Source organism: Myotis lucifugus, unplaced genomic scaffold (genome assembly GCF_000147115.1).
Source record: "Myotis lucifugus unplaced genomic scaffold, Myoluc2.0 scaffold_129, whole genome shotgun sequence".
In the NCBI taxonomy this organism is placed as follows: Eukaryota; Metazoa; Chordata; class Mammalia; order Chiroptera; family Vespertilionidae; genus Myotis; species Myotis lucifugus.
In genome coordinates this window covers 403,056-429,122 of record NW_005871177.1, presented here as the reverse complement: position 1 = coordinate 429,122, position 26,067 = coordinate 403,056, and the positions used below count along the sequence as shown (strand labels likewise).

The following is a 26,067-nucleotide window of genomic DNA, read 5'->3' as shown; positions in this document are numbered from 1 at the left end:
TTCTAGGGTCCATGCATGCTGTTGCAAATGGTAAAATTTCATTCTTTTGTCCTAACCGGTTTGGCTCAGTGGATAGAGCATCGGCCTGTGGACTCAAGGGTCCCGGGTTCGATTCCAGTCAAGGGCATGTACCTTGGTTGCAGGCACATTCCCAGTGGGGAGTGTGCAGGAGGCAGCTGTTCGATGTTTCTCTCCCATCGATGTTTCTAACTCTCTATCCCTCTCCCTTCCTCTCTGTAAAAAATCAATAAAATATAGTTTAAAAAAATTTCATTCTTTTTTATGGCCAAGTAATAGTCCATTATATGTACCATCACTTTTTTATCCGCTCGATTATTGATGGGCACTTGAGTTACTTACATATCTTGGCTATTGTAATGAATATAGAGGTATATGTATTCTTTCAAATTAGTGTTTTGGTTTTCTTCTGATAAATACTCAGAAGTGGAATTGCTGGGTCATAAGACAGTTCTATTTTTAATTTTTTGAGGAACCTCCACACTTTTTTCCATCCTGGCTGCACCAATCTGCATTTCCACCAATAGTGTACTAAGGTTCCCTTTTCTATACATCCTCACCAATAATAGCTGTAAGTTGATTTATTGAATAGCCATTCTGACAGGTATGAGGTGATATATCATTGTGGTTTTAATTTTCATACCTCTGATGATTAGTGACATTGGAGATAAAAGACCTTTACTTGGAAAATTATGGCACGGAAGAAAGAAATTGAAGAAATTTCAAATAATTAGAAGCATAAACTGTGCTCAAGGATAAGAGGAATTAACATTATTAAAATGTCCATACTACCCAAAGCAATCTATAGATTCAATGAAATTCCTATCAAAATATCAATAGCATATTTCGCAGAACTAGAACAAATAATTCAAAAATATATGGAACCACAAAAGACCCGAATAGCCTCAACAATATCACAAAAGAAAAACTAAATTGGGGTATCATGCTACCCAAATATCAAATTATTCTACAAGGCCATAATAATCAAAATAGCATAGTACTGGCATAAAAACAGACATATAGATAAATGGAACAGAATAGAGAGCCCAGAAATAAACCCACACCTATATGGTTAATTAATATTTGGCAAAGGAGGCAAGAACATATAGAGTGTCCCCCAAAATGTATACACACTTTAACAGCTGATAGCGCAGTTTAAAAATAAAATGTATTTTAATAAACACTGCCTTTATAATTATTTAAAGTGTGGGTATACATTTTTTGGGACACCCTATACAATGCTGTAAAAACAATCTGTTCAATAAATGGTGTTGGGAAGGCAGGGAGGGAGAGAGAGAAAAACATCGATGTGAGAGAGACACATTTATTGGTTGCCCCCCACACATGCCCTCACTGGGTGGGGGATCAAAACTGCAACCCAGGTACATACCCTTGACCAGGAACTGAATCTTGACCCTTTGACACCTGGCCTGAATCTCTGTCCACTGAGTCACACTGGCCAGAGGTAGACATAATATTTTTATCAAGTATTCTAGGAATAGGTTTCTAGTCTTTTTCATGAAACGCTCAGCAGTCAGGGCTGAGAAATCAAAATGCTATTGAATCCATAACAATGACTGTGGCCGACATCAGTGGTGACTCTGTGTGCTGAAAACTCCAGAGATGAAGCAGAGCAAGGAGCAGGAAGTGAGGCAATGTGAGTACTCCACTGTGAGTTCATGGCCACACCCCAACGTATTTCTGGAATGTGCATGTGACATCTGTTCACATTATTGCTATCTTTATACTCTCCAGGATATACCAAATAAAGCAACAACTCCAAAAGTAGTCTGCTTTAGAATATTAATTCGAAAAGATGATAAAATTGAGTATTGCTTATATACAAAACAGAACTCGGAGGCCCTTTTGGGACTTGACATAACTTGGGATGAAACTAGTGTTCTGGGGTGTTTTGACTAGTTGACTTGCTCTAACCCCTCTTAGAATGAGTCCTTCCCGGCCCTGAGAAGCAGTGCAATGTGTGTCTTCCTTAAAAACAGGTAAAAGTATAATTTTGGAATAGTTTTATGGTTTTTTGGTGGTTTTTTTTTGGTGGAGCAGATGAATCTATCTATACTGATCTACCATTAGTCTTTTGTTTATCAGGTTTATGCCTAAAGGTGTATAAAAGGGCAATCAGCTGAGATGCCAGCACAGCCTACGGGGATTGAAGCCAGGGTTGGGGCTATGTACTCACTAGGTTTTAATCAATTGCTGCTAATATCAAACAGATCCCTGGTATACAGAGTATCTAGCTTGCTTGGCATTCTGATTTGAAGAATTCCTCCTTCCCAAACTCACTGATTTGTTGCTAGAGTCTCCCAATCAGTGCCATTTCAATTGTATTTCCTGGAGAAGAGAACCCGGGTATTAGAAGTAATTTTTCTTTCCTCTTCATCAATTTCCATTAATAAAACCCAGGAATGATCAGTGAATGTTTATATGTCTTTGCTTAGTTCTATTAGGACTATCCTGAGACACTTCCCTGGGCATCCCTAAGCAGCCTCCGATCACTTAGAACAGAGTATGCTCTTATCTAAGCAGGTTGTGCAGTTATCTTCAGGAGACGGTCTTTGCTAATCGGGCTTTCAATTTGTAAAGAAAGAAGAAAAGTTGATTCCTTGTGGATTTTGCTCTAAAATTTAACTCTCGGGCAGTTAAAGCCTCTTTATCCAAACTGAGTCACTCTTTAATGAGGTCCCTTTATAACCACTCCAAAATGCACTTTCAAAACAAAAGTTAGAAAGCTGTAGGACCCATTCTCAAGAAAGATCTGTTTCTGTTCAAAACCCGCCCTGACCTTTTTGTTGAAGACGAACAAAATAATGTAGTAACAAAAACACAAGTGGCTGCCAAAGGAAGAGAGAAAAAAAAAAGTTCCTGTAAGGGACTGAAACAATAAATCTCCTCTCTGCTGAACTCCCCAAGGGAGTGTGTGTGTTTCCTCCCGTTCTTTATCACAGCCCCCGAAATAAGGAGGAATGGGCAGTGGCTGTTCACAGTCCGCACACCTTTTCCATTTGCTAATCAGGCCCTGCCAGGCTGGGAGGGAGTTGTCCCTGGCTGACACTGGAGCGAGGAGCCACGGCGACAATCCACAGGCACCATGAAACTGCTTCAAGTCACCGTCCTTTGTCTTCTGTCCAGCGTTGGTAGCAGTGAAGACAACATAGGTACCATTTTCTCTTATTTCTCTAATGGTGTGTATCAGATGTCCCTCAGAGGGGCTGTTAGCCTCAGTTTCCCATCAAGGAGCTTCCCCTGAAACTTAGAGGTGGGGATTCATTTTCCTGAGTGAAATGTGTGGGTGTTGACTGTGAGTGCATAGAGAAGGCTCTACAGGGAGAATGTTTGCTTCCACTGAAGGGAAATGTTTGCTCCTGCAGGGGCCTTGAAGTGCTGTTGATGGCATCATAAAGGTACTGGGAATATAGAATATGACCTTTTTAGAGAATAAAAATCTGGGGATTAAATGCTGGTTTAAAATGGTCTCTTTTCAGACATGGGTTTAGAAATCACAAGCTTGTCATGTATGTGTGAAAGGCTATAACTGGAAATATCGCATTGCAGATGCTGGCCTATATTTGCCCCTACTATAGTAGGCTTTAATAAATTGAGAGGTTGAGTAAAGCTGTATAGGAAAATGAACTATAATATCTTGAGAATATGTGGTGGGTAAAGAGATTTGTTTGATTAAAGTTTATAGATATTTGCTCCAGAAATATGCACATACCTACACACAACATTCTGCATAACATTTCAGGGGGTTATTCATAAAAACCTTACCCATTGACTGTAGGTTTTGAAACTCAGATACAGGTTATCTATGTACCTACATGAGCCCTAAGTATATTAATGACCAGTTGCAAACAAATGATTACATTTTACTTGTAACCCTTTCAGAGGGATTCACAGTAAGCAGTTATATTAATCAATATTTATTAGGCTCCTACCATGTTCTCAGCGGGGCAAGGAATGAAAAATGAGCAAGACCTCGTTCTTGTCCACAGTGGAGAATGTGTTATTGGGATAAGTAAGCATGTAAGTCTAATACAAGACAGACTTAATGCCTGACAGAACCAAAGTACAGACTATCATAGAAGAACACGGGTGGGAGAGATTGATTCTGACAGGTCCTGGGCGGGGGAGGGGGACACACCTCCCTTCTGATTTAATTTCGCTAGTGCTCTTTTAAAAAGTTTGCTTCCTATAAAACTTGAATATCCAGGGATAATGTAGAAAAAAAATAAGCACACTCCTTCCTGAAATACCTGTATCATTAATTTCTCAAGTGTATTTGTAAATCACATATGATGGCTTACCATGCATCTTGAAGTTTTCAGGGTTAAGTTTCTGTGACTGTCAAGGCTCTAAAATTGACTTGGAAGACTTGCTAAGAATCTGATTTCTTAAAATAAAGAGTATGTATGAGGTGTCCCAGAAATCAATACACTCACACTCCCTTAGAAGTAACCCTTCAGTATGCACGGGGAGCCGGGGGGGGGGGCGGGGGGGGCGTGATTAATAAGAATCCTGATGCATGGAAAGCACTGCTCACAAACAGGTGTCAGATCAGTATACTTTCTGAAAGGCTGGGTTGGGCTGCTGAGCATTTCAGGTCTGCGAGCATCCGTGAGGACACTGCTTTCCTGGCATCATTAAACTTTGAATGAATTACATGTCTTTCTGGAAGCAAAGGGGAATAGGATCAATAGGATCAAGCAGCCTGCAAAATCTAGGCATTAGGAAGATGGAAAGGTGAAGGACAACCCAGAGATGACCTGGCAGATTTTTCTACCTGGTCATTTTTTGGGAGAATATCAACCTCCGTTAGCTCGCCGGTAATGAGCCTACTCTCTCTGTTAATTGTGTCTTCTTTCTAATGAACTATTTACCCAAGTCCGGTAATTTCCCTTTGGACCCCAGACAACAGTTACATAATGACCATCTTCTTCAACCTCTGTCAACAAGCCTATCTGTTAACTTCAAGCCAGTGTTTGTAAAAACCACTCCATGTATCTTAGAAAAGAAAGCTCTAGCTTGGGAGCATAATTCGACCACCTGAGCGGTGCCTAGGAGTTGAAGAGGTTTTCCCATTCACGTGTATGATTTTTTGCACCTGGTTCTGCCTGTTTTATGTTTTCCTTCCCAGATATGGGACAGGAAATGAAGCATTTCCTAAGCTGATTTAGTACGTTTCCCCCCCTAACCCTTGCAACCGGAAACACATTGATTTCAAAGCTCTCTATGTTCCCCAAACTTAGAATGCTTAACGTATTTCATCCGCAGAGTTGATTATTAGAGGTGGGGAGGGGAGTATTTCGTGTCTTAAATTCATAAGTTGTCAGGAAGATCCATGCTTTTCTGCATAGTAATTTATTTCTTTAAATAATGATCTTTTAGAGAAATTGACTGCTTTCTTTTTCTTTCTGATGTTTTTATCAGCCTGAGATTTAAATAAATACAATATAGTCTTTTGTGCTCCTTGTGAAAATCAAGGGGATCTTTCTACTTGGCAGTGAATTACTTTTTATTACTTGGTTGGTGGTATAATATTATACTATCTCCAATTTGGAAAGCTGTTTTGTGAGATATGTGTGGGAGATTCCTGAAAAGGAACTGTCATTCTTTCCTGAGGTTTTCAAATTATATTTCAAACTGAACAGACTCCTACCGTGGCTTTAAGCCCCTTTGGCTTTTAAGTCTCGATCAATGAGCTTTTGACTATTGGGTCTGAGAGAAGTTAAATGAAGAGGGATTCCAAGAAAAGGGAGGCCCTGAAAGCAATTGCCTCTTCAAGTGCCATTTGCTTTTTGAACTTTACACTAATTTAGGAAAGATTAATATGTTTTAGGCATTTGCAGGCAGGAACAAACATCACTGTATTGATATCTGAGGAAGAATTTAATTGCTTGGAGAAATTCATTTGTTAGTGATTTAACATTCAATTTCACGAAAAAGAGATAGATTATACACACTGAAAGGCATACTATACTAAATGCTGAAGGTTTTAGAGATCAATCAGTCCCTGCCTTAGAAGTGGGGGTTGGGGGGAAGGAGGACCCAAATAATTATTAGTGTGATTATATTGTAGGCCTTGAGTGGTAAATCAAGAGTGATATGGAGAATTCACAACTAGCTTAGTTTTGGGTATAGGGACATCAGAAATGTCTTCATATAAAAATGGAAATTATCATGAACTATGAATCTTGAAAATGAGGAGGTTCCAGATGAATGTAGCTTCCTGAATAGGAATATTAAACATCAATAGAGTCTAGACTAGCAATGTAAGGCAATCACAGGTTGGACATAGATAAATGTTGGGAAATGAGCTTAGAAATACAGCCTCAGCATATGTTGAATACCAGGATGAGAAATATTGACTCATATAGTTTATTAGTTTAGAGCCTCTAAATGTGTTTGACTATGGGAATTACATGATTGGGCTATAAATTGGAAAGATTAATCTGTGAGCAGGATAGAGGTTGAATATTGTAGTCAGGAAAGGTAAAAGTTCAAGAAAATAGTTCAGATGTTATTGCAAGTCTAAGAGTCTATCAATAAAGTGAAAAGATAGGTCTGGGGAAAAGTTATAAGGAAGTAGAAACTCTGTGGTTTGACATGTTATTGACTGGCAATGAGGGAGAAAGTGACTGAGGTGTACAGAGAGGGTGATTTTAATAATAAAAGTAGGGAAATGACTTGGGAGTAGACATAGGGAAAGATAGATGGTTTAGAGAGAGAAAATGACGTATTTGTTTGGGACATAGTGAGTTTGAAATCCTAATAAGATTTTCAAATAGAGACATCCAGGGAAATTGAAATTGTCTAGTAGGTAGTTGGAATGTCTCTGGAGCTGGAGGTGATAGTGAGGGAATGAATTTTCTTTACTCTAGATCCCAAGAATTTTTAATCTTGCCCATTGTAAGATGAATAATATAGAGCAGGGGTCCTCAAACTACGGCCCGTGGGCCACATGCACATACAAATATTGTATTTGTTCCCGTTTTGTTTTTTTACTTCAAAATAAGATATGTGAAGTGTGCATAGGAATTTGTTCATAGTTTTTTTTTTTTAAACTATAGTCCGGCCCTCCAACGGTCTGAGGGACAGTGAACTGGCCCCCTGTTTAAAAAGTTTGAGGACCCCTGATATAGAGAAACAATTTATGTCTCTCTGGATGCTCATATTTCTTAGTCTTATGGCACTTGTTTTCCAAATCTGTCACAGTTATTTGTATGTATCTCTTATCTCCTTTACCAGACTACAAGTGCTTTGAAAGTAAGGTACATATTTAATATTGTTTGTTTGTTTAGTAACAGTTCTAAACACATAAGGATATAATTTGCTAAATGAATGCATAAATGAATGATATAGTTTTCCACTTATTTTTTTTTATTTTTCATTTCTTCCTATCACAGTGACTTACCATATTACTGCCTAGTCCTAGTCCTAGTCCTTGGGAAAAGGTTATGGACAGGTATGAATAACAGAACATAAGATAGATACAAGTAGATTATTTTGATTCTTAGCTATGAAAGTAAGCATCAAATATAGGGAAAGGAGCTTCTTATAAAAGGTAAGTCAATACCCAAACTTCAGCAGAAGAGATGATAGGGATAAATGGACAACCCAGTGCCAAATAATAGTAATTTAAAAAATCTGGAAGAAGGAACTGCTATGACTATAATCATTTTGAGGAAGAATATCTAAATAGAATTGATTCTACTTATTTTTCCTTTGGGGGCATCAAATACTTTATATAACATTTTCTTGTAGTAAGAATTATTCTAAACCAACTTCCCAAAGATACAGTATGGATTTCTATAAAAACAAAGTTCACAAAAAGAGAAGTTGGAAGAAAGTTAAGTAAATACTATACATTATTAATTCCTGTATTACCTTAAGTAACATATGAGTTGCTTTAGTGATCATTTTACTTATAACTTCTGTTTAGCTTAATTACTCTCAACAGAGCTTACCTAAAATGGGGGATCTACTACAAGAAGAGTGAACTGATATGGAAATAAACCCAATGGGAAAAGTATTCAGTCCTTGATCCTTATCCACTGAGCCAAACCGGTTAGGGCTGTCCTTGATCCTTTTGTTTAGCATTCTTTCTTCACTACTTATGTTTAATAGTCTCTACCTAAAGGTTGACATGATCATCCTAGAATTCTCTGGCAATTTTATTCTGCTGATTGTAATTATTCAGATATTGAGAAAAAACAATGAGCAGTTGAGGGTCTCAGAAAAGTTTTTAATTTACGGGGTCATTACCCATTCTTTTATTGATGAAGTCACATTTCAAGCCTCGGATAAATATTTTAACTTGTAAAGAATTATCTAATCCAAATAATTTAGATTCTTTTTCTCAGTTATCACTTTCCAGCTTCCTCTTCATCTTTGGGAACAAATTGAGATGAACATTGCTAAACAGTGATTGTCAAAGCAGGAATTTACTCTAAGGGACATTCAATTCCTGTGTAGTAAGTGTCTCTTTTCCTGTTACTGAATTCCTGTGAGTCATTATAGCGCTATCAGGATAGGATCATAGTGCCTGTCCAGTGTTAGAAAAAGCTCTTTTAGTTAGCAAACAAGATCCTTTTGTGCTGTTGCTCTCAATATCAACATCAGCATGGGGGTCATTAGCAGCATTAATTATATCTGGAAAGGCCACTATATGGTACCTCAGCTTCAGGCAAGCATAAGAAAAATAATTTTCTAAAGTTGAATAGAAATTTTGTCTTGTAGAATAATATATTCATAGAATAACCAAAACTAGCTTCTAAATAGAAGCAACCACACTATTCAATATTAGACACCTATTGTGTTTTTCCCTATATTTTCTCTGGCCGTGTTTACTAGTGGTCCAGCCATTGCTATGGCAACCCAGGATTTATTATTTTTCCTAATGGGAACATTTTGGTTTGGATGATAATGTATGTGTAGGTATAGATTAGTTTCAGTTTCTCTGACATTTTAATTAATATGCACTGGCTTCCCTCCTCTTTGCTTAAAAAAAAAGCTTTAATCAATCTTTTGTTGCATAAGTTAAATAATATTCTAAGCAGGTTCTATTTTAAGGCAATCATTAGTCTGTAAGAGTCAATAATAAATTATATTGTGAGGTTAGTAGTCAAAAATGTCAATGTCATTGGTTTCATTCTTGGTATCCTGCTCATCTGAAACGTGAACTGCTTTTTAATCTTTTTAATCAGTCCTATTCTGGCCTAAACCTAAATTAGTTGTATCAAAGTTAACCCAAATAAGTATCATCACAACAGCTACTAACAGCTACCATTTATTGTGCCTGGCACTTGACACACATTACTTCCATCAAAACACTTCAGGTTCAGCTTTATTATTCTTATTTACTGATTAGGAAACATAGGTTTGGAGATAATATAAAGTTTTACTAGGATGGTATGCCTTACAATGAAACCAAAGGACATTGTTCTTCAAAATCTTCCTCTACAATCCTATACCCTTCCAATGTTATAAAGCTACCATGGTTGAATTTTTCTGATAGAAAATAATAGGGATAGAGATTTACCCTTTGAGTAATTCAGAAACCATTTCTACTTCTCATAGCCACTTTGGCACATCTAAACCAACAACTAATGTTTTTGGTGGGGACAGCTCCGCAACCCCCTTTGTTGCTTGGCGGAGTGAGCTCCTTGCGATATCCTGAGAAAAGGCATTTTTTCTGAGACTCCCATGGGAGGACGAGTTATTGTAGAAAGCTTTATTTCTGTGGAGTTAAACCCCTGAGTTTCCAAGGTCCCATTTCCCTTTGCCCCACCATAGCAAAGTGTAGCTGTGGCTTCAGCAGAGCTAGAATCAAAGCCAGTGTCCAGGAATTTTGCTTCATATTTGAGCAGTGCCTAGTCCAGCATCAGGCTAACTTAGTTTGTGTTCCCAGTTGCAGTCCATCAATCCATTGCATGTGGGGTCCGCAAGGCCACATGGCTATGAAGGAAGCATGGGTGAATGCAGGAGAGCCAGGAGTGAGCCAAGAGCCAAGAGAAACAATTCCTTTATTTGGGGGATTATGTCTCCCCAAACATTCATGAACTTGCAGTGGCCCTGCCCATTCTGGCCAATGATCTCTGTTCCCAGGTTTGACTGACAGGCGCCTTCCCTAGTCACGCCAACTTTACTGTACATCTACTAGTACCTATCTCCCCTTTGTTGAACCCCTTCCCCCAATAACCTGCAGGGAATGGGCTGGAGGTTCTCTGGGGAGTGTGAAGTTACAGCTTCTTGGTGAAGCTTCCCAGATGGCAATGCCTATAATATCTGGCTTTGCGTTTGCTCCTTACTTCTTATTAATTACTAGCTTACTACAACAGTATCACTAAGACAACAGATATATGAATGAATTTCTACTTAGTTATAACAATTTTCTTAATATTCTGAATTCAATTCATTCTTAGGGGATTGGTTGAAAGGCATTGTAGACTTTTGCCTACCTACTCATTTAGGGTTCTAATATTAACATCAGTGCAGTTAATATGGCACTTGGAGGAGAAAAAAAGTGGAAATAACTATTAGTGAATTAATCACTTAGTGTCACATTTGTAATTTTTCTGGAGCCAAACTGTCTAGTTTCAAATCCCAGCTTTGTCACTCGCTATTTGTGGATTCATGGAAAAGTTATATAAATTTTCCTCAGCTGTAAAATGGAGCGAGTACAGTCCCTACCTCATAGGAATATTGAGAAGATCACTTGAGGTAATGTACATGAAATGCCTAGGATAGTGTTAGGCATGTGGTAACTTAGTAAATTTTCCCGAGTTTTAGAATTAGTCCTAGAGTTTATTATATCCCATTCCTTAGATTAATTTATTTCCAAGTTGATTCCAGTACAGAAACAGCAAATATTTAAATAATTATAATGTGAATTCTCACAAAGTGAAAATCCAGCACATGAAAATTTTTCTCAAGAAAATTGATACAGGATACTAGGAAGATGATTGGCAAGTTACATTCTTAATCACAATATATACAGGCACAATTTGATATATACAGACTGGTGTAGTCTCTAGCATACCTTTCAGGTTAGTAAATTCCTCACTCACTGTATAAACTAATCATTCAAATTAATAAGCAAAATTGTGTTTGTGTTTAATGAGAACTTTTTTTGTCCTGAGAATCAATAGTCTCAAATATTATTACCTATTTTAAAATATTAAGCATTGCTTAATCTGATAGTTGGAATAGGTTAGTAAAAAAACCTGTCTTAATCTGACCAACTTTGAATCTAACTTATTAATATGCTGAAGTAGGTCAAGACACTAAATATTTCTTAGCCCCATTTTTTTCTCTACAAATGAGAAAAAATATTTGTTGAAACAGTGTTGGTGTTACATGAAAACAAGAAAACCTATTTTAGATATTGGGTAAGTTACAAATTATTAAAATAATGGTTGTTAATATGCAAGCTAGAACATTTAATTCACAGAATCAATGGATAACTTAGAAAGCATTTTATAAATGTGAGAATTTTTCCTTATTGGCTGGGCCTTTAACTGACAATCCACTATTGCTCTTTTACAATAATACCTTTGCATCTTTTTTATGGTTGGTACACATTAATATTGCCAACACATTCAATTGTGTTGAAATAATGCTTGAGTTATAAAAATCACACACACAAAACAAGGAAAAACATTTGTATAACACATTGAATTTGTTTTAACCGAAGTGGCTAAAGAAATGATTTTTTTTTGTATGAACTGTGAAATTGTCCTCCTAGGGCATTCAGCAAGTGTAAGGGCACAAACATCCAAAGTCTTGGGCACTCTCTCTAGGGTACAGAGGCCACTCTTGAATTCGCCAGCTCAAGGACATTGTGACAACTCCTCTGTCCTATGAGACATATCCCAATTATCTGTCTCCCTGAAAATCCAGTTTTAGATAATAAGACTCACCTTTTTAAATTCAAGAATTAACTAATTTAAAGATTTATTATTAGTAATTACATTATTAGGATTAGGATGATTCAATTATATGAGTCAATAAGCTTTTTATTATTGTTTATTTTCTTTTTCATTTCTGACAGCCTCATTTGTTGGGTAAAAGTTTTATATCAATTAAATTTAAAACTCTATAAGTTTGCAAAGTAGAAGAAAGAAAAATGACAATGCTCCCAACCATTTAAAAGCCTGTTATTATGGTCTATTTCAATCTAACTGAATATAAATCTCTTGGGAGCAAGGAAATGTCTAATTCAGCAGTTCTCAACCTGTGGGTCGTGACCCCTTTGGGGGTCGAACAATCCTTTCACAGGGGTCACTTAAGACCATCAGAAAACACATATATAATTACATATTGTTTTTGTGATTCATCACTATGCTTTAATTATGTTCAATTTGTAACAATGAAATTGGGGGTTACCACAACATGAGGAACTGTATTAAAGGGTCGCGGCATTAGGAAGGTTGAGAACCACTGGTCTAATTGATACCCCCATCCCCCACCCCCAGAGAATATCTTTGAAAACTTAGATGATTCTTGCTAACCAGCTCTTGCTTTAATTTGGAGAACTCTGTCTCTTCAAAACTCAGCAGAGTGGAAAATACCCAAGGCAGTTTGGATTTGTTTTCAGTAACTTGAGGGCAATATTTATGTTTATCCTTGGCCTGTGTCATATAGAAGTTGTGAGTGTCATTTTTGGATACTATCTTGGTGGGCTGGACATACTTGACTTGCTTTGTGAAGTTGATTTGCCATTATATTGTTGTATAAATAATAGAAAATCCTGTCTTTGGTTTATAGTGACTATCCATATCACACAAAAATGGCATGATTATCTGAATGCAAGTGGTGAATCATTCCTGAGGCTTCCTCTCTCTTTCTCTTCCTCCCTCCCTCCCTCTCTCTCTCTCTCTCTCTCTCTCTCTCTCTCTCTCTCTCTCTCACACACACACACACACACACACACACACACAAAAATTGGTATCCTGTAATTCTGTACATCATTCATCAGGTAATCTGGAACCATTTAGATCAGACTAATTCTCACTCTCAGTAGAATAGAATATAAACTTATGGAAATTCACTCATAAAGACATGTTGATTATAGATTTCACTTCTCTACTTCTGAAGTCTTGGTTCAGCATTTTGAGAAATAAACTATTCTAATCATGCCCAGAAGCAATTCAGTTATTCCCACCTATTTAAAATTTCATTGATGAATAAAAGATCAAAATGCCCTCTAGACAGGTGACATGGTAGTAACAGCTTTTTTACTTTGTCAAATAAAGACACAAAATCCCTACAATATGTATAGTATTTACTAGTGCATTACATTAAATAAAGGCTACTTTAGCATTCTCTCTCTCTCTCTCTCTCTCTCTCTCTCTCTCTCATGCGCAACATAACAAAGTCTTTAAATTTCATTCTCACTGAGCTCTGACTGGTGTCATAAGTCAGCACTGTGCAGTGGTGGAGAGTGCACTGTCCTCTGACCCAAGAGCCCGTGGTTTAACTACCATAGGCCACAAGTTTGCTGTGTGACTGAGCTAAGCAATTGTTTTAATGGCTCAAGGCTTTAATTTCTCCATCTACAAAGTGAATATGGCTTAACTAAAGATATTAAAGTTTTCTTCCAGTTCTTACTGTGTGATCCTGTCATAACCAATAATTTCTGTACATTTTACCTCAAGATATCTTGCTTCAGTTACATCCTTTTATTCCTAGATATATTCACAGGAGCAAGGTTTCAATTGTATTCCCTAATGTTTACCTCCTTCGGGGAATTTTCAGATATGACTGTTGGAAAGTATCTGTTTGTATGTGACAGGCCTATTTCCTGCCTCAAAGATACATTTTTCATAGTACACACCAACAAATAACATTTTTTTCATGTGGTATTATTTGTATATAAATTGGAGAGATTTAGTGGTGAGAGGAATAGAAAAAAAGACAGAGATACAGAGAGAGAAATTCATTGACATCCAGAAAAAGATTGAAAGTAAGAAGGAGATTAAAAGAAATTGAGGTAGTGATAGAGACTAGGAGAAAGAGAGCGCCTCTCTGATCGGGTTGCATGGGAAGATCAAGAATGAGAAAGGGAGGGAGAACCATACAAAAGAGAGATGAGGGGAGCACTCAATGCTCTAATGAATTGGGAGTATTCCCCGTAGACCCTCTAACCACTTTTACATGCCCAGTACCCAGTAGAGTTCTTTCTTATTAAATCTCTTGTCAGCCCTTCAATTGTCCATCCATTTCACTTGCAGAATGTTGTACATTTTCAAAGCACTTTCAATGATCAGTTATCTCAGTGAATCCTTGCCATTGCCCAGGGGATTGGGCAGACTGGTGTTTGTGCTCATTGTCAGAGAAGGAAAGCCTAAGGACACAACTTTGTGACACAAACCAGTAGCTCTTAATCTGTTTTACTCGTAAGAATCACCTAAGATATCTGTTATATTTTCCCAGAGCTCAACCCCAGAGATCCCCAGAGCTCCAGTAAAACCAAACTGAAACAAAACAAAAAAAACCTATGTTTCCAGCAATTCTTACAGGTAATTTTTACACGTTGGTACATTAACGCACTCTGAGAGATCCTGGACTGGACTCAAGTTTACTGACCAGTCACCTGAGCCCTTTGACTGGCCATACACACAAGACAACCAGCGGTGTTTACCTTTCAAGGGAAGTGCTGGAGTCTAGTGCTTTCAGAGAAAATTTTCATATGAATTCAGTGTAATCTGTTTTTTTTCTTTTTGCTTGTACTAGGTTAGGATAATAGGAAACTAGATTTCGCCAAGACAAATATTAGTTGAAGGAATCAAATCTCCCTAGGCACACAAGCTTAAATTTCAGCTTTTTGGACCATCTATTCGTGAGGATATACCCTTTACCCCCTACTCATTATAAGATTTCATTGATTGCTTTCAATTCTATTGTTACTCTCCCTCCTGCTTAACACTGAAAGAATCTGGGCCTCTGTCCTATAGAGTTCTCAAGAAAATTAGCGACCTTGAATAATTGAGTATTTGATTAGGGAGTATTTCCATCAAAGATTCAAGTGGGGTCAGGATGTTTTTGACACTCCAAACAATTTATTCTGGTTCTCAGAGAACCAACTGTTAAGGGTCAAGGGAGTTTGAGAGGATAGGGAGGATTGAATAACTAGCATTAATACATAATTTGTGAACATAAAAGAAAATGAAAAAGCTGCGATATTATGAATTTGAGCTAGATATGCAGTAAAACTTCTAGTATTGAAAATGGCAAACTTCTATCTTGTGTTTATTTTTGTTCATCAGTTTATTTTGTTTATTAGATTCCACATATGAGTGAGATAATGTGATGCTTGTCTTGATATTGGCTTATTTCGCTTAGCATAATACTCTCCAGGTCCTGTCATGCTGTCTGAAAGGGTAAGAGATCCTTCTTTTTTTACTGCTGCAAAGATCCAGAGACATAGAAGCATGGAACAGACTGTCAAACCTCAGAGGGAAGGCAGGGGTGGGTGGGAAGACATCAACCAAAGGACTTGCATGCACATATGCAAAATCCATGGACACAGACAATAGGGTTGTGAAGGCCTGGGGTGGGGTATGGGGTGGGTTAGAAGGGGTCAGTGGGGGGAAAAAAGGAGGCATATATAATACTTTCAACAACAAAGATTTTAAAATAAATAAACAAATAAATAAATAAATAAAAAGCTTCTGCACAGCAAAGGAATGAGCATCAAAATGAAAAGGGAACCTGCGAATGGGAGAACGTAATTGCCAATGATACATCTGGTAAAGGGTTCATTTCCAAAATATATAAAGTACTCATATAACTCAACAACAAAAAACGAACAATCCAATTAAATAATGGGCAGAGGACCTAAGTAGACACTTCTCTTAAGAGAACATACAGATGTCCAAGAGACACATGAAAATATGCTCAACATCACTAATCATCAGAGAGATACAAATTAAAACAACAATGAGGTATCACTTCACACCTGCCAGAATAGCTACCATCAACAAATCAACAAAGGAAAAGTACTGGTGAGGATGTAGAGAAAAAAGAATCCTAGTACACTGCTGGTGAGAATACGGACTAGTACAACCACTATGGAAAACAGTGTGGAGTTTCCTCAAAAAATTAAAAATGAAACTGCCATTTGACCCAGTGATCCCACTTCTAGGAATATAACCTATGAAAAATTAAAAATGAAACTGCCATTTGACCCAGTGATCCCACTTCTAGGAATATAACCTATGAAGCCTGAACCACCAATCAGTGCAATTTACAGTAACTAAATCTGGAAACAGCCCATTGTACAATTACACAATGGAGTACTATGCAGCTATAAAAAAGAATCTCTTACCCTTTGAGACAGCATGGAGGGACCTGGAGAAGTATTATGCTAAGCAAAATAAGCCAGTCAGAGAAAGACAAATATCACATGATCTTACTCATATGTGGAATCTAATGAACTAAATTAACCAACAAACAAAATAGATACAGAGACATGGAAGCATGCAACAGACTGCTGAATCTCAGAGGGAAGGGGAGGAGGAAGAGATTAACCAAAGAATTTATATGCATATATACATAACCTATGGACACAGATAAGGCCTGGGAAGGGGGTTGGATGGGGAGGAGGTGGTCAATCTGTGGGGGGGGGGGGGAGGCATCTGTAATACTTTCAACAATAAAGATATATTTATGGAAAGAATAAAGAAATGCATAAAGTCAAGAATATCTTAGTAATTCTTGAAGGAGAAATGCAAGAAAGGAGAACTTGCTCTACCAGTTATCAAGACCCATATCAAAGATGTAGTAATAAAAATTGTCAACTTGATGCATGTTAAACACATTAGACAATAGTAGCATTTATGTCATGTAGATCAGTGGATAGAATATGGATCTTTGATGTAAAACAAAGATGGCACAACAGAGCAGTGAGAAAGCATTGGCCTTTTTAATAAATGCTACTGGCACAATCAGACAGCCATTGGGGGAAAATTATATTGAATTCCCACATCGCACTTCAAATAGCCAATTCCAGGTGAATCATTTCCTAAGATGTAAACTTTAAAACATTAAGAACAAAATATAGAAAAGTATTCTTATTACTTTGTTGTAGAAAAATACACAAAATCACTAACCATAAAAGAAAAGACATATATTCTATTGTTTTGGAATTACTCTATTAAAAGACACAATAGTAAAAGTGAAAATAAAACCACAGAATGGGAGAAAATATTGGACATGGATATAATGGACAAAAAAACAACAACAAAAAAATACCTCATCTAGAAATATATAGAAAAACTACAAATCAGTAAGGAAAATAAAAACAACCCAATCCAAAAAAGGCAGACTTAAATAGGTACTTCACTTTTACATAAGACATATATGTATGTTTATAACAATCCTATCTAATAAAAGAGTAATATGCAAATTAACTGTCGCTCCGCAACAAAGATGGCGGCGCCCATAGAGGCTGGGCAGGACGCTGGCGACATCACCCTGGCAACCTGAGCCCAGCAAGCAAGCAGGGCCGCAGGCAGCACCCAGCAGGTCCTGCTGGGCAGTGGCAGAGACAACCACGAGCAGGCAATCGGGCCGCAGGCAGCACCCAGCAGGGCCTGCTGGGCAGTCGCCACAAAGACCGGGGAGCAGGCAATTGGGGCCTTCAGGCAGCACCCAGCAGGGCCTGCTGGGCAGAGACCGGGGAGCAGGCAATCGGGGCCCACAGGCAGCACCCAGCAGGGCCTGCTGGGCAGAGACCGGGGAGCAGGCAATCGGGGCACAGGCAGCACCCAGCAGTGCCTGCTTTCCCATCCTGGTGGTGTGGAGCAGGCAGGCCCCGCAGAGAGCAGAGAACCATGGGGAGTGGGCCCAAGCTGTCAGTAGCACATCCCCTGAGGGCTCCTGAATTGGAGAGGGTGCAGGTCGGGCTGAGGGACCTCCCACGCCTCCACCCCCACCCCTCGTGCATGAATTTTGTGCACCGGACCTCTAGTATTTTTATATACACAAAAAATTAGCGACAGCTCAAATGTCTAGATTGCCAAATTAATAATCCAAATTATGATTTATTCATTTAATTAACCTGTGCACAGTGATAGTGAACAGACTAGAGCTTTAATCAACAAAATAAAAAATCCTTAAAATATAGTAATCAACAAAATACAAAAACTACCTACAATATATTTCCATTAAGTTAAAAGCAGTCAAATCTAAGTTTGATTATATTGAGATGTGCACATAGATAGAAAATTTATAAAGCAGCAATTTTCAACCCTTTCACCTCATAGTACACATAAACTATTAAAATTCTGAGGCACACAAAAAATTATATTTTTTGCTGATCTGGAAAAAAAGTAGGTATAATTTTGATTCATTCACACCAGATGGCTATTGTATTGGCTGTTGGGTTTTGTTTATTTGTTTGTTTTATTTGACAATCTAAGGGAAAAGAGGTCAGTGCCTGTGACTAACTAGTCAGGTATTGCATGTTTTAAAAACTCTTGCAGCACACTAGTTGAAAATCACTGCTATAAAGACATGCTAGAAACCATTACCATAAATCAGATCAGCTATGGGTAACGTCTAGTAGTAGCAGAGAGATTTAACTCACAGAACATTCCCAAGGAGCTTCTGAATGGCTGGTAATATTCTATTTCTTAAACTGGGTCATAATTACACCAAATTCTGGCTATTATTTAGGCATTATATGTATATTTATATCTTTATGCTTTTGTATTCATATTACCTTTTATTGTTTTAACAAAAGCTGGGGGGAGTGAATAAAATGCAGATACAAACATAAGAAACTTAAAAATTGAAGCTGAGATCTATTAAAAGGGAAATAAACTGTCTTACTGAGTGAAAATGATAAGATAAAATTTGTCAAGGTTTTAAGAATGACTAGTATACAACAGAGGCAGAATGTATTAATCAGAAAACCTTAAGAAACACCAATAAAAGCAAGCTATGGAGAGAAAAGTCAGCAGCCTTCTGAAGTATTCTGTGACATAAAAATCTCTTTTTAGCAAACAAATCTCTATCGTCATTCATCATAAACTATTGTGAATTCTTCATCCCCTATGAAAAAGGAAGACCTACTGGACACTTTTAAGCTTTAATTGAGCTGTTATCAATTTCCTCTCAATCTCATTCTGCTGTTCTCTTAGGTGGCATTCACTCTTATTCAGGGTAAGAAGCCTTTCATGGAAGACCTGCTTCTATTCAGGTTTGTCCCTCGTATTGTGGTAGCTCTCTCTAAGATGTTACTACCTGGAATTTTAGCAGCCAGAGGCCTTCGTCATCTTTCATTTGATAGGCACTAGTTGATGTGTGAGTCTGCCCAGGACACTAATGGCTGACCTTGAGGACTCCGTGGCTAGCAATGCCTCTCAAAATCCCTGGTCTCCACCCGGTCCTCTTCCTGAGGCTGGAACTTACCTTCTGAAGTGCAAACTGGAGCTTGCTTGGTATGCTTGTTGGTGTTTAAGACAGGTGTCATGAGTGGAACGATGTATGATACTTTGAGGACTTTAATTCCATTTCAACTTTCTCCAATCTCCAACTAATTCAGGATAAGAGAAGTACTTTAAAAAAGTGTTCACCATGATAAAACATTTATTAAAAGTACATATGTGCTTTCTTTACCATAGAATCATTTCAATACGGTAGCATGCCTGACTTTATGATTTAATATCAAGGATGCCATATTTGTGTCTTAACTGAGACTTTACAGAGTACTTTCTATATGTTATCTCTACAAAACCCTGAAAGGTGGGCAAACTGGTGTATGTTAACTATTTTAAATTTATGAATAAAGTTTTAAATACTTAAGGGAGTTTAATTAACAAAACATAAAAATTGGATTAAATGTTTAAAGGCCTCTGATACTGCTAAATTTGCTATATTAATAAATAGAATAATAATATTTGTAAACTAAACTTAAGAAATATATTTTATTATGTAAATTAAAACACACACACAACCTTACATTTAACAACTTGAAGAATGTACTTGCAAAATATATATTAAATATTAGCATCATAAATATAATATATATATAACTGAATTAGATTGATAAGGGAAATAAAAATTAATTGTATGCCATCACCTAACACAGTATGTAATGCTTAGTACATACGAAGCATTCAGTTATGGTCTGTGTTAAATGGAGGAAATGGACTCACTAAGTGTTCAATTGTGTGGTTTGAGAATTGTATATATAGGGATAGTCATTGCAGATGGAACTAATAAATAAGGCTTCATGCAGATGGTACAGCTTCATTTGAGTGTTAAAGAAAAATTATCTGTGTTCTCTAGGAGTTTCATTAAATAAAAAAGATGGAGGGAAAACATAAACAATGCTACAGAATAGGAAATAAACATGCCATATTTAAGGGGTAGCAGAGAAACCCGCATAGATGCAGGTTATAAATAAAACTTGGATTTTCTTCTAAAATACAGACATTCACTTTCAATCTAATCATCTCCGTGCTTCAGACTAATCCAACAAATTGTTAACTTGGGAGAGCCAGTTTGCAAGATGGGCCCCAATGATCCTTGCCTTTTGGTACTCAAGCCCTAGAGTGGACCATTCTCAGTTAGGACTGAATTATGTGACTCACAGAATACAGTGGAAGGGATAGTGTGTGATTGCCAAGGCCAGGTAGTAAAAGACATTATGGTTTCTACCTCAGTCTCTCAGGTGGCTTTCCCTGGGGAAGCCAGCCATCCTGTTGTGAGAGCAATCAGACAGCCTTGTGGAGCGAGCCAGTGGGGAAAACTGAGGCCTCCCACCACCACAGCCAGCATGGTTGCCAGCACTGTGAGTGAGCCACCTGGTAAATGGCTCTTCCAGACCCACCAAGCCTGGAGCTGATTGCAGCCCCAGCTGTAATTGCTAGAGATTGTTATCTCATGAGAGACCCTCAACCTGGATTTGGTGAAAGGTAGTCTAAATGTATTGCTCCATTAAATACTGTGAGAGATAATACATGATTAGTGTCTTGACACATGTTTAGGTACAATTTGTTGTGCAGAAATAAATGGCTGATACAAGTGCGATAAATTAAAACCTGTAATACATTTAAACTTTTGACACAAAATTGATTGATATTCAGATGAACAGAAAGGACACCTTGTATCAAGAAATTTTTTTCTAGATGCAAGGTGAATTATTTTCTCTCAAGCTATGCCCACAGTAAATGTTTAATTGATACTGGCTGAATTTTTTTTTAATTGATCCATTATTTACTTGCTGCATAAAGCCCAAAACATCTTTAGGATTATATGCCTTGCCTATTAAATTCTTTAAGTTCAGAGTTTTCATTTATCATTGAAGAACTGGTATGGATAGAATTAGAATGTTGCATAATCATCATTTTTGTAATATTATAACAATAACTAGAGGCCCGGTGCACAAAAATTTGTGCACTGGGGGTGGGGGGGTCCCCCAGCCCGGCCTGTGCCCTCTCGAAGTCTGGGACCCCTCGGGAGATAACAACCTGCTGGCTTAGGCCTGCTTCCAGGTGGCAGAGGGCAGGCCCAATTCCTAAGTGCAGCCCCTGGTCATGCACAGAGCAGGGCGGATTGGGAGGTTGCGATGCCACCCTCAGTCACGCTCAGGGTAGGGCCGATTGGGGGGTTAGGGCACCGCCCCCTGTCACACTCAAGGCAGGGTCGATGGGGAGGTTGCGGCGCCACCCCCTGTCACGCACAGAGCAGGGCCCATCAGGGGGGTTGGGGCACTGCCCCCTGTCACGCACAGAGCAGGGCCCATCAGGGGTGTTGGGGCTCCGTACCCTGTCACACACAGAGCAGGGCAGATCAGGGGGTTGGGGTGCTGCACCCTGTCACACTCAGGGCAGGGCCAATGGGGAGGTTATGGCTCTACCCTGTCACACACAGAGCAAGGCCCGTGGAGGGGGGTTGGGGCGCCACCCTCTATCAACCACAGAGCAGGGCCGATCAGGGGGTTGGGGCGCCGCCACTGTCACACTCGGGACAGGGCCGATGGAGAGGTTATGGCTCTACCCCGTCACACACAGAGCAGGGCCCGTGGGGGGGGAGGGGGGTTGGGGCGCCGCACCCAGTCACACACAGAGCAGGGCCGATCAGGGGGTTGGTGCGCTGCACCCTGTCAAACACAGAGCCGCAGGGCAATCAGGGGATTGGGGAGCTCCCCCCATCAGGCACAGAGCAGGGCTGTTCAGGGGGTTGGGGCGCCTTCCCCTGTCACGAACAGAGCAGGGCGGATCAGGGGGTTTGGGCGCTGCCCCTGTCACGCTGATCCCGGTGCCGGTCAGGGGTTTGGGCGCTGCCCCCTATAGGATAGAGGCCTGGTGCATGGGTGGGGGCTGGCTGGTTTGCCCTGAAGGGTGTCCTGGATCAGGGTGGGTGTCCCCACTGGGGTGCCTGGCCAGTCTGGGTGAGGGGTTGAGGGCTGTTTTCCGCCTGGAGAGTGACTGAAGCTTCCAACCGCTCCTTGTTTTCTTATTTTTATTCTGGGCCAGCTTTAGCTCTGAGGCCTCGCCGCTGAAAACATCAATACAGTGTTGCGGTCCGGCTGGATTTCAGTCCGGCTGGTTTCTGGAGTTTTGTTTAGCTTCTTATTTGCAACATAGTACATAGTTGCTTAGAGTTGCAGCTGAGAGGCCGGCAAGTGAGGCGGGGAACGTTGGAGTCTGCAGCAAGCAAGCCTCATGCTTGCTTCAGTGCCTGGCTGCCGGCCGCCATCTTGGCTGACAGTTAATTTGCATATACTCACTGATTAGCCAATGAAAAGGGTAGCGGTCGTACGCTAATTACCATGTTTCTCTTTTATTAGTGTAGATAGTAATATATTTTATAAGCAATATAGTTTTTTCTATTCTTCCAACAGATAATTTTAAAAGTTACACATTGTTATTATGGAAGTCATGTTATTTTCACAGAAGATATATTTTACTAATGAATTTGGCTTATAGATATCATTTGTATTTCTTGATGTGCTTACAGAGAATTCATTTGTTAATGAACTATATTTGCCTATCTATTTTCTCTGAATATTAAGAAATAATTACTGATTTTTTTTCATCGAGTGAAGTATCAGAAATTGTAAGGTGTAATCCTTTTCACTTTCCTTCATGTATTGGGAAATGAAAAATAGAGAGATAAATGATATTAGAGAACCTTAAGTTTGGAAAGGATTGAATTTAGTTTTAGACACGGTTTCCTCAGGTTAAACAGTAAATTATTCCAACTCCTTTTTCTTTCCCTCCTGGAATCAGTGTGCATCTTTACTTACATTACTTTATCTTCTTTGACAACTTTGCTCCTACTTGCATAAAACACAGACATAAAAATTGAATTCATGGTGTAATAAAGATCTAACCACATTGAACAGTTAATAATACTTACTTTTTAGTTATAAAGCATAATGTCATCACTACTGTTTCATTGCAAGTAGAATTTAAAGATAGAATATTAATTATTTATTTCTTGCTTAAGGCTTCCTTTTGCTTTACATCTTTTTATGACATATTTATTCTTATACTGTTTTACTAAATTTGCTTTTGCTCTTTTGTTGTTTATATTTATTTCTACTGAACTTTATCCTGTAAATGAACAATAATTTATCTAATTATTTTTTATATTGTCAACTTCTTTACTATTATCAGAAATATTAAAAATGCAGTTCAACATACTGTCCTTTAAAAACCTGATTTGGATTTTTTTTTATGTAAAGCTCAGATCTGTTTGCTATATTGCTCTAAATTTTTTCCTAAATTGCTTTTCTCCTTTTGGCTTATAATTTAGTTCATACTGTCAAAATCAAAAGCCTTACTCAAGCCTAACTAGATTTTTGTAGTCATTATGGCTTCTGCTTTGCACAGTAGTCCCCTCTTATCTATGGGTAATAATTCCAAGACTCCCACTGGATGCCTGGACCACAGCTAGTACCGAACTTTCAATTTTTTACTTGAAGCATTTTATGGCGTTTCTTTGGCTTATTCAAATTGCCAGCATCCCTACTCATTTTGAGGCCATTATAAGTAAAATAAGGGTTCCGTGAACACCAGCACTGCGATGCTGCGACAGTCAATCTGATAATGAGAACTCTATGAAGCAACTAATGGACAGGGAGCGTATGCAGCGGAGACACTAGACAAAGGATGATTCACGATACGGACAGGAAGGCTAATGGCATAAGATTTCATCATGCTACACAGAAAGGTGTGCAATCCACAACTCCAGAATTGTTTCTTTTGGAATTTCTTATTTAATATTTTTGGACCATGGCTGACTGCGGGTAACTGAAAATGTGGAAAGTGAAACTGTGGATAAGGTGGGGACAACTGTATATATAGTCTCCACATAGGTATTTGAGCCTAAATGATTAGTAATCACTTACTCAGCCCTTAATTCCTATCTGTATTGTTGGGCTCCTAAGCAACACTGATCTTTGTACTCCTTTGGACCTTAGTTTTAAAGGGTGGGAACAAATGTATGTTAATATGAGAAAAGAGGATAAAAAGGTTGACTTTCTGCTAGAAGGACAAGCTGTAGTTTGGTATGTTACAAGGTACTTTACAACTTTAAAGGCTTTCGCCTAAAGCAGTATTTCTAGGGTGTGTAGTGGGTAATACTGGTGATAGGTGAGATAACTTTAGGCATAAATGGCAGCAGAATTAAATAACATTGATGCAAATCTTTATTACACTCCTGGCTATCTAAGTGTACATTTGGTATTCTTATATCTTTACTATGCTTTACACCCACTTATTTCTCTTGTCAACACAGGGAGAGCAGGATCCAAGCATGGAATCATCACGGTTAGCGGTATCTGTATAAAAATGACTTTTCATAGTATTTACTCTTGTGGTTATTTCAATTAACGATGAGTGACCTTATTCTCTTTTTGTGAGAGCATTATATTTCTTCTTTTTTTTTTATCCTCACCTACTTCGATTGGTTGCCTTCTGCACTTGCTCCAACCAGGGCTGGGGATTGAACCTGCAACCCAGGGTACTTGCCCTTGACTGGGAATTGAACCTGTGACCACTGAGCCACACCGGCCAGGGCGAGAGTATTATATTTCTTTTTTAAAACCAAATTTAATGTTTAAAACTTTTAAGAATAAGAGTAAAGAACTATTAGTAGATAAAGAATATGAAAACCTCCAAAGTGGTACAGTAGGGAATTAAATTGTGGACACACTTTCCTGGAGACTAAACCATAGGAAGCAGCAACAGCTAAATTTGGCATTTCGTTTTGTCAACTCTTTTGTTCTCACAAGTAGGCTGCTAAATGGACAAGAGTTTTGAGGAAACTTTAAGTTGTTAAGTGACTCTTCTGAATTTAACAAATACATTTTATTTCAACCTTTATCACCCAGGAGAATATGAAGTGTGATGCTTTCAAATATTACATAAGACTCATGAGAGATAAGAAAAATGCCAAAAACATATTCTTCCTACAACTTCTTCCCGGAGTTCCCTATATCAGGAAAAAGAATCATAAATCAAAATGTATCAAGCATTCAACACTGTTGAGGTCACAAAAGGGCGGAGATGTGTTTATAAATAGTAATAAAACGTAAAGAATAATGAGTTACCAACAAATTTTAACCAGAATTTTTATTTCAACAGATCGTATGTTCAGTATAAATTCAACCCAAGTTTTACTTCCTAGCCGTTGGTAATTCTATTTAAAAATGGTAAAGTAACTACAATATTTTGAGGATTCTGGCTATTCAGGAAAAATTATTTATATTTACAATTTAACAAATATTTAATAAGGGCCTATTGTCAAGTACAGCATTCATATTAGGAGATATACAGAAATGTCAATGCTATCCTAATATTCAATTCTAATTATTTGAATCTATCATTCTGGTATATCTTAAATAATGATTCTACACTAATAAAAAATGTTTAATTATGCACCATATTTCTTGGGCTTTCTGAATAAATGAAACTAATTATGTATTGATTATAATGAGATTATATCTACTTATTTCGCTTACTATCTCTGTTACTCTGTTAGGCAAGTTAATTTAATTGTTCTGACCAGAAT

At 38.2% G+C, this 26,067-nt stretch overlaps 1 protein-coding gene across 10 annotated transcripts in view; it reads left to right on the top strand.

The window, feature by feature from the left end:
* The first annotated feature begins 2,990 nt into the window (after positions 1–2,990).
* Positions 2,991–26,067, top strand: part of EMCN (endomucin) — a 94,816-nt gene continuing 71,739 nt past the window's right edge. For 8 of the 10 annotated variants that reach the window (XM_023758409.1, XM_023758405.1, XM_023758408.1 and 5 more), the window contains exon 1: positions 2,991–3,191. In XM_023758409.1, coding sequence (XP_023614177.1) covers positions 3,125–3,191 — 67 coding nt within the window. In that variant the 5' untranslated portion in view covers positions 2,991–3,124. The remainder of the gene's footprint in view (positions 3,192–26,067) is intronic. The other 2 variants (XM_006094088.3, XM_023758404.1) reach the window with 1 other exon arrangement.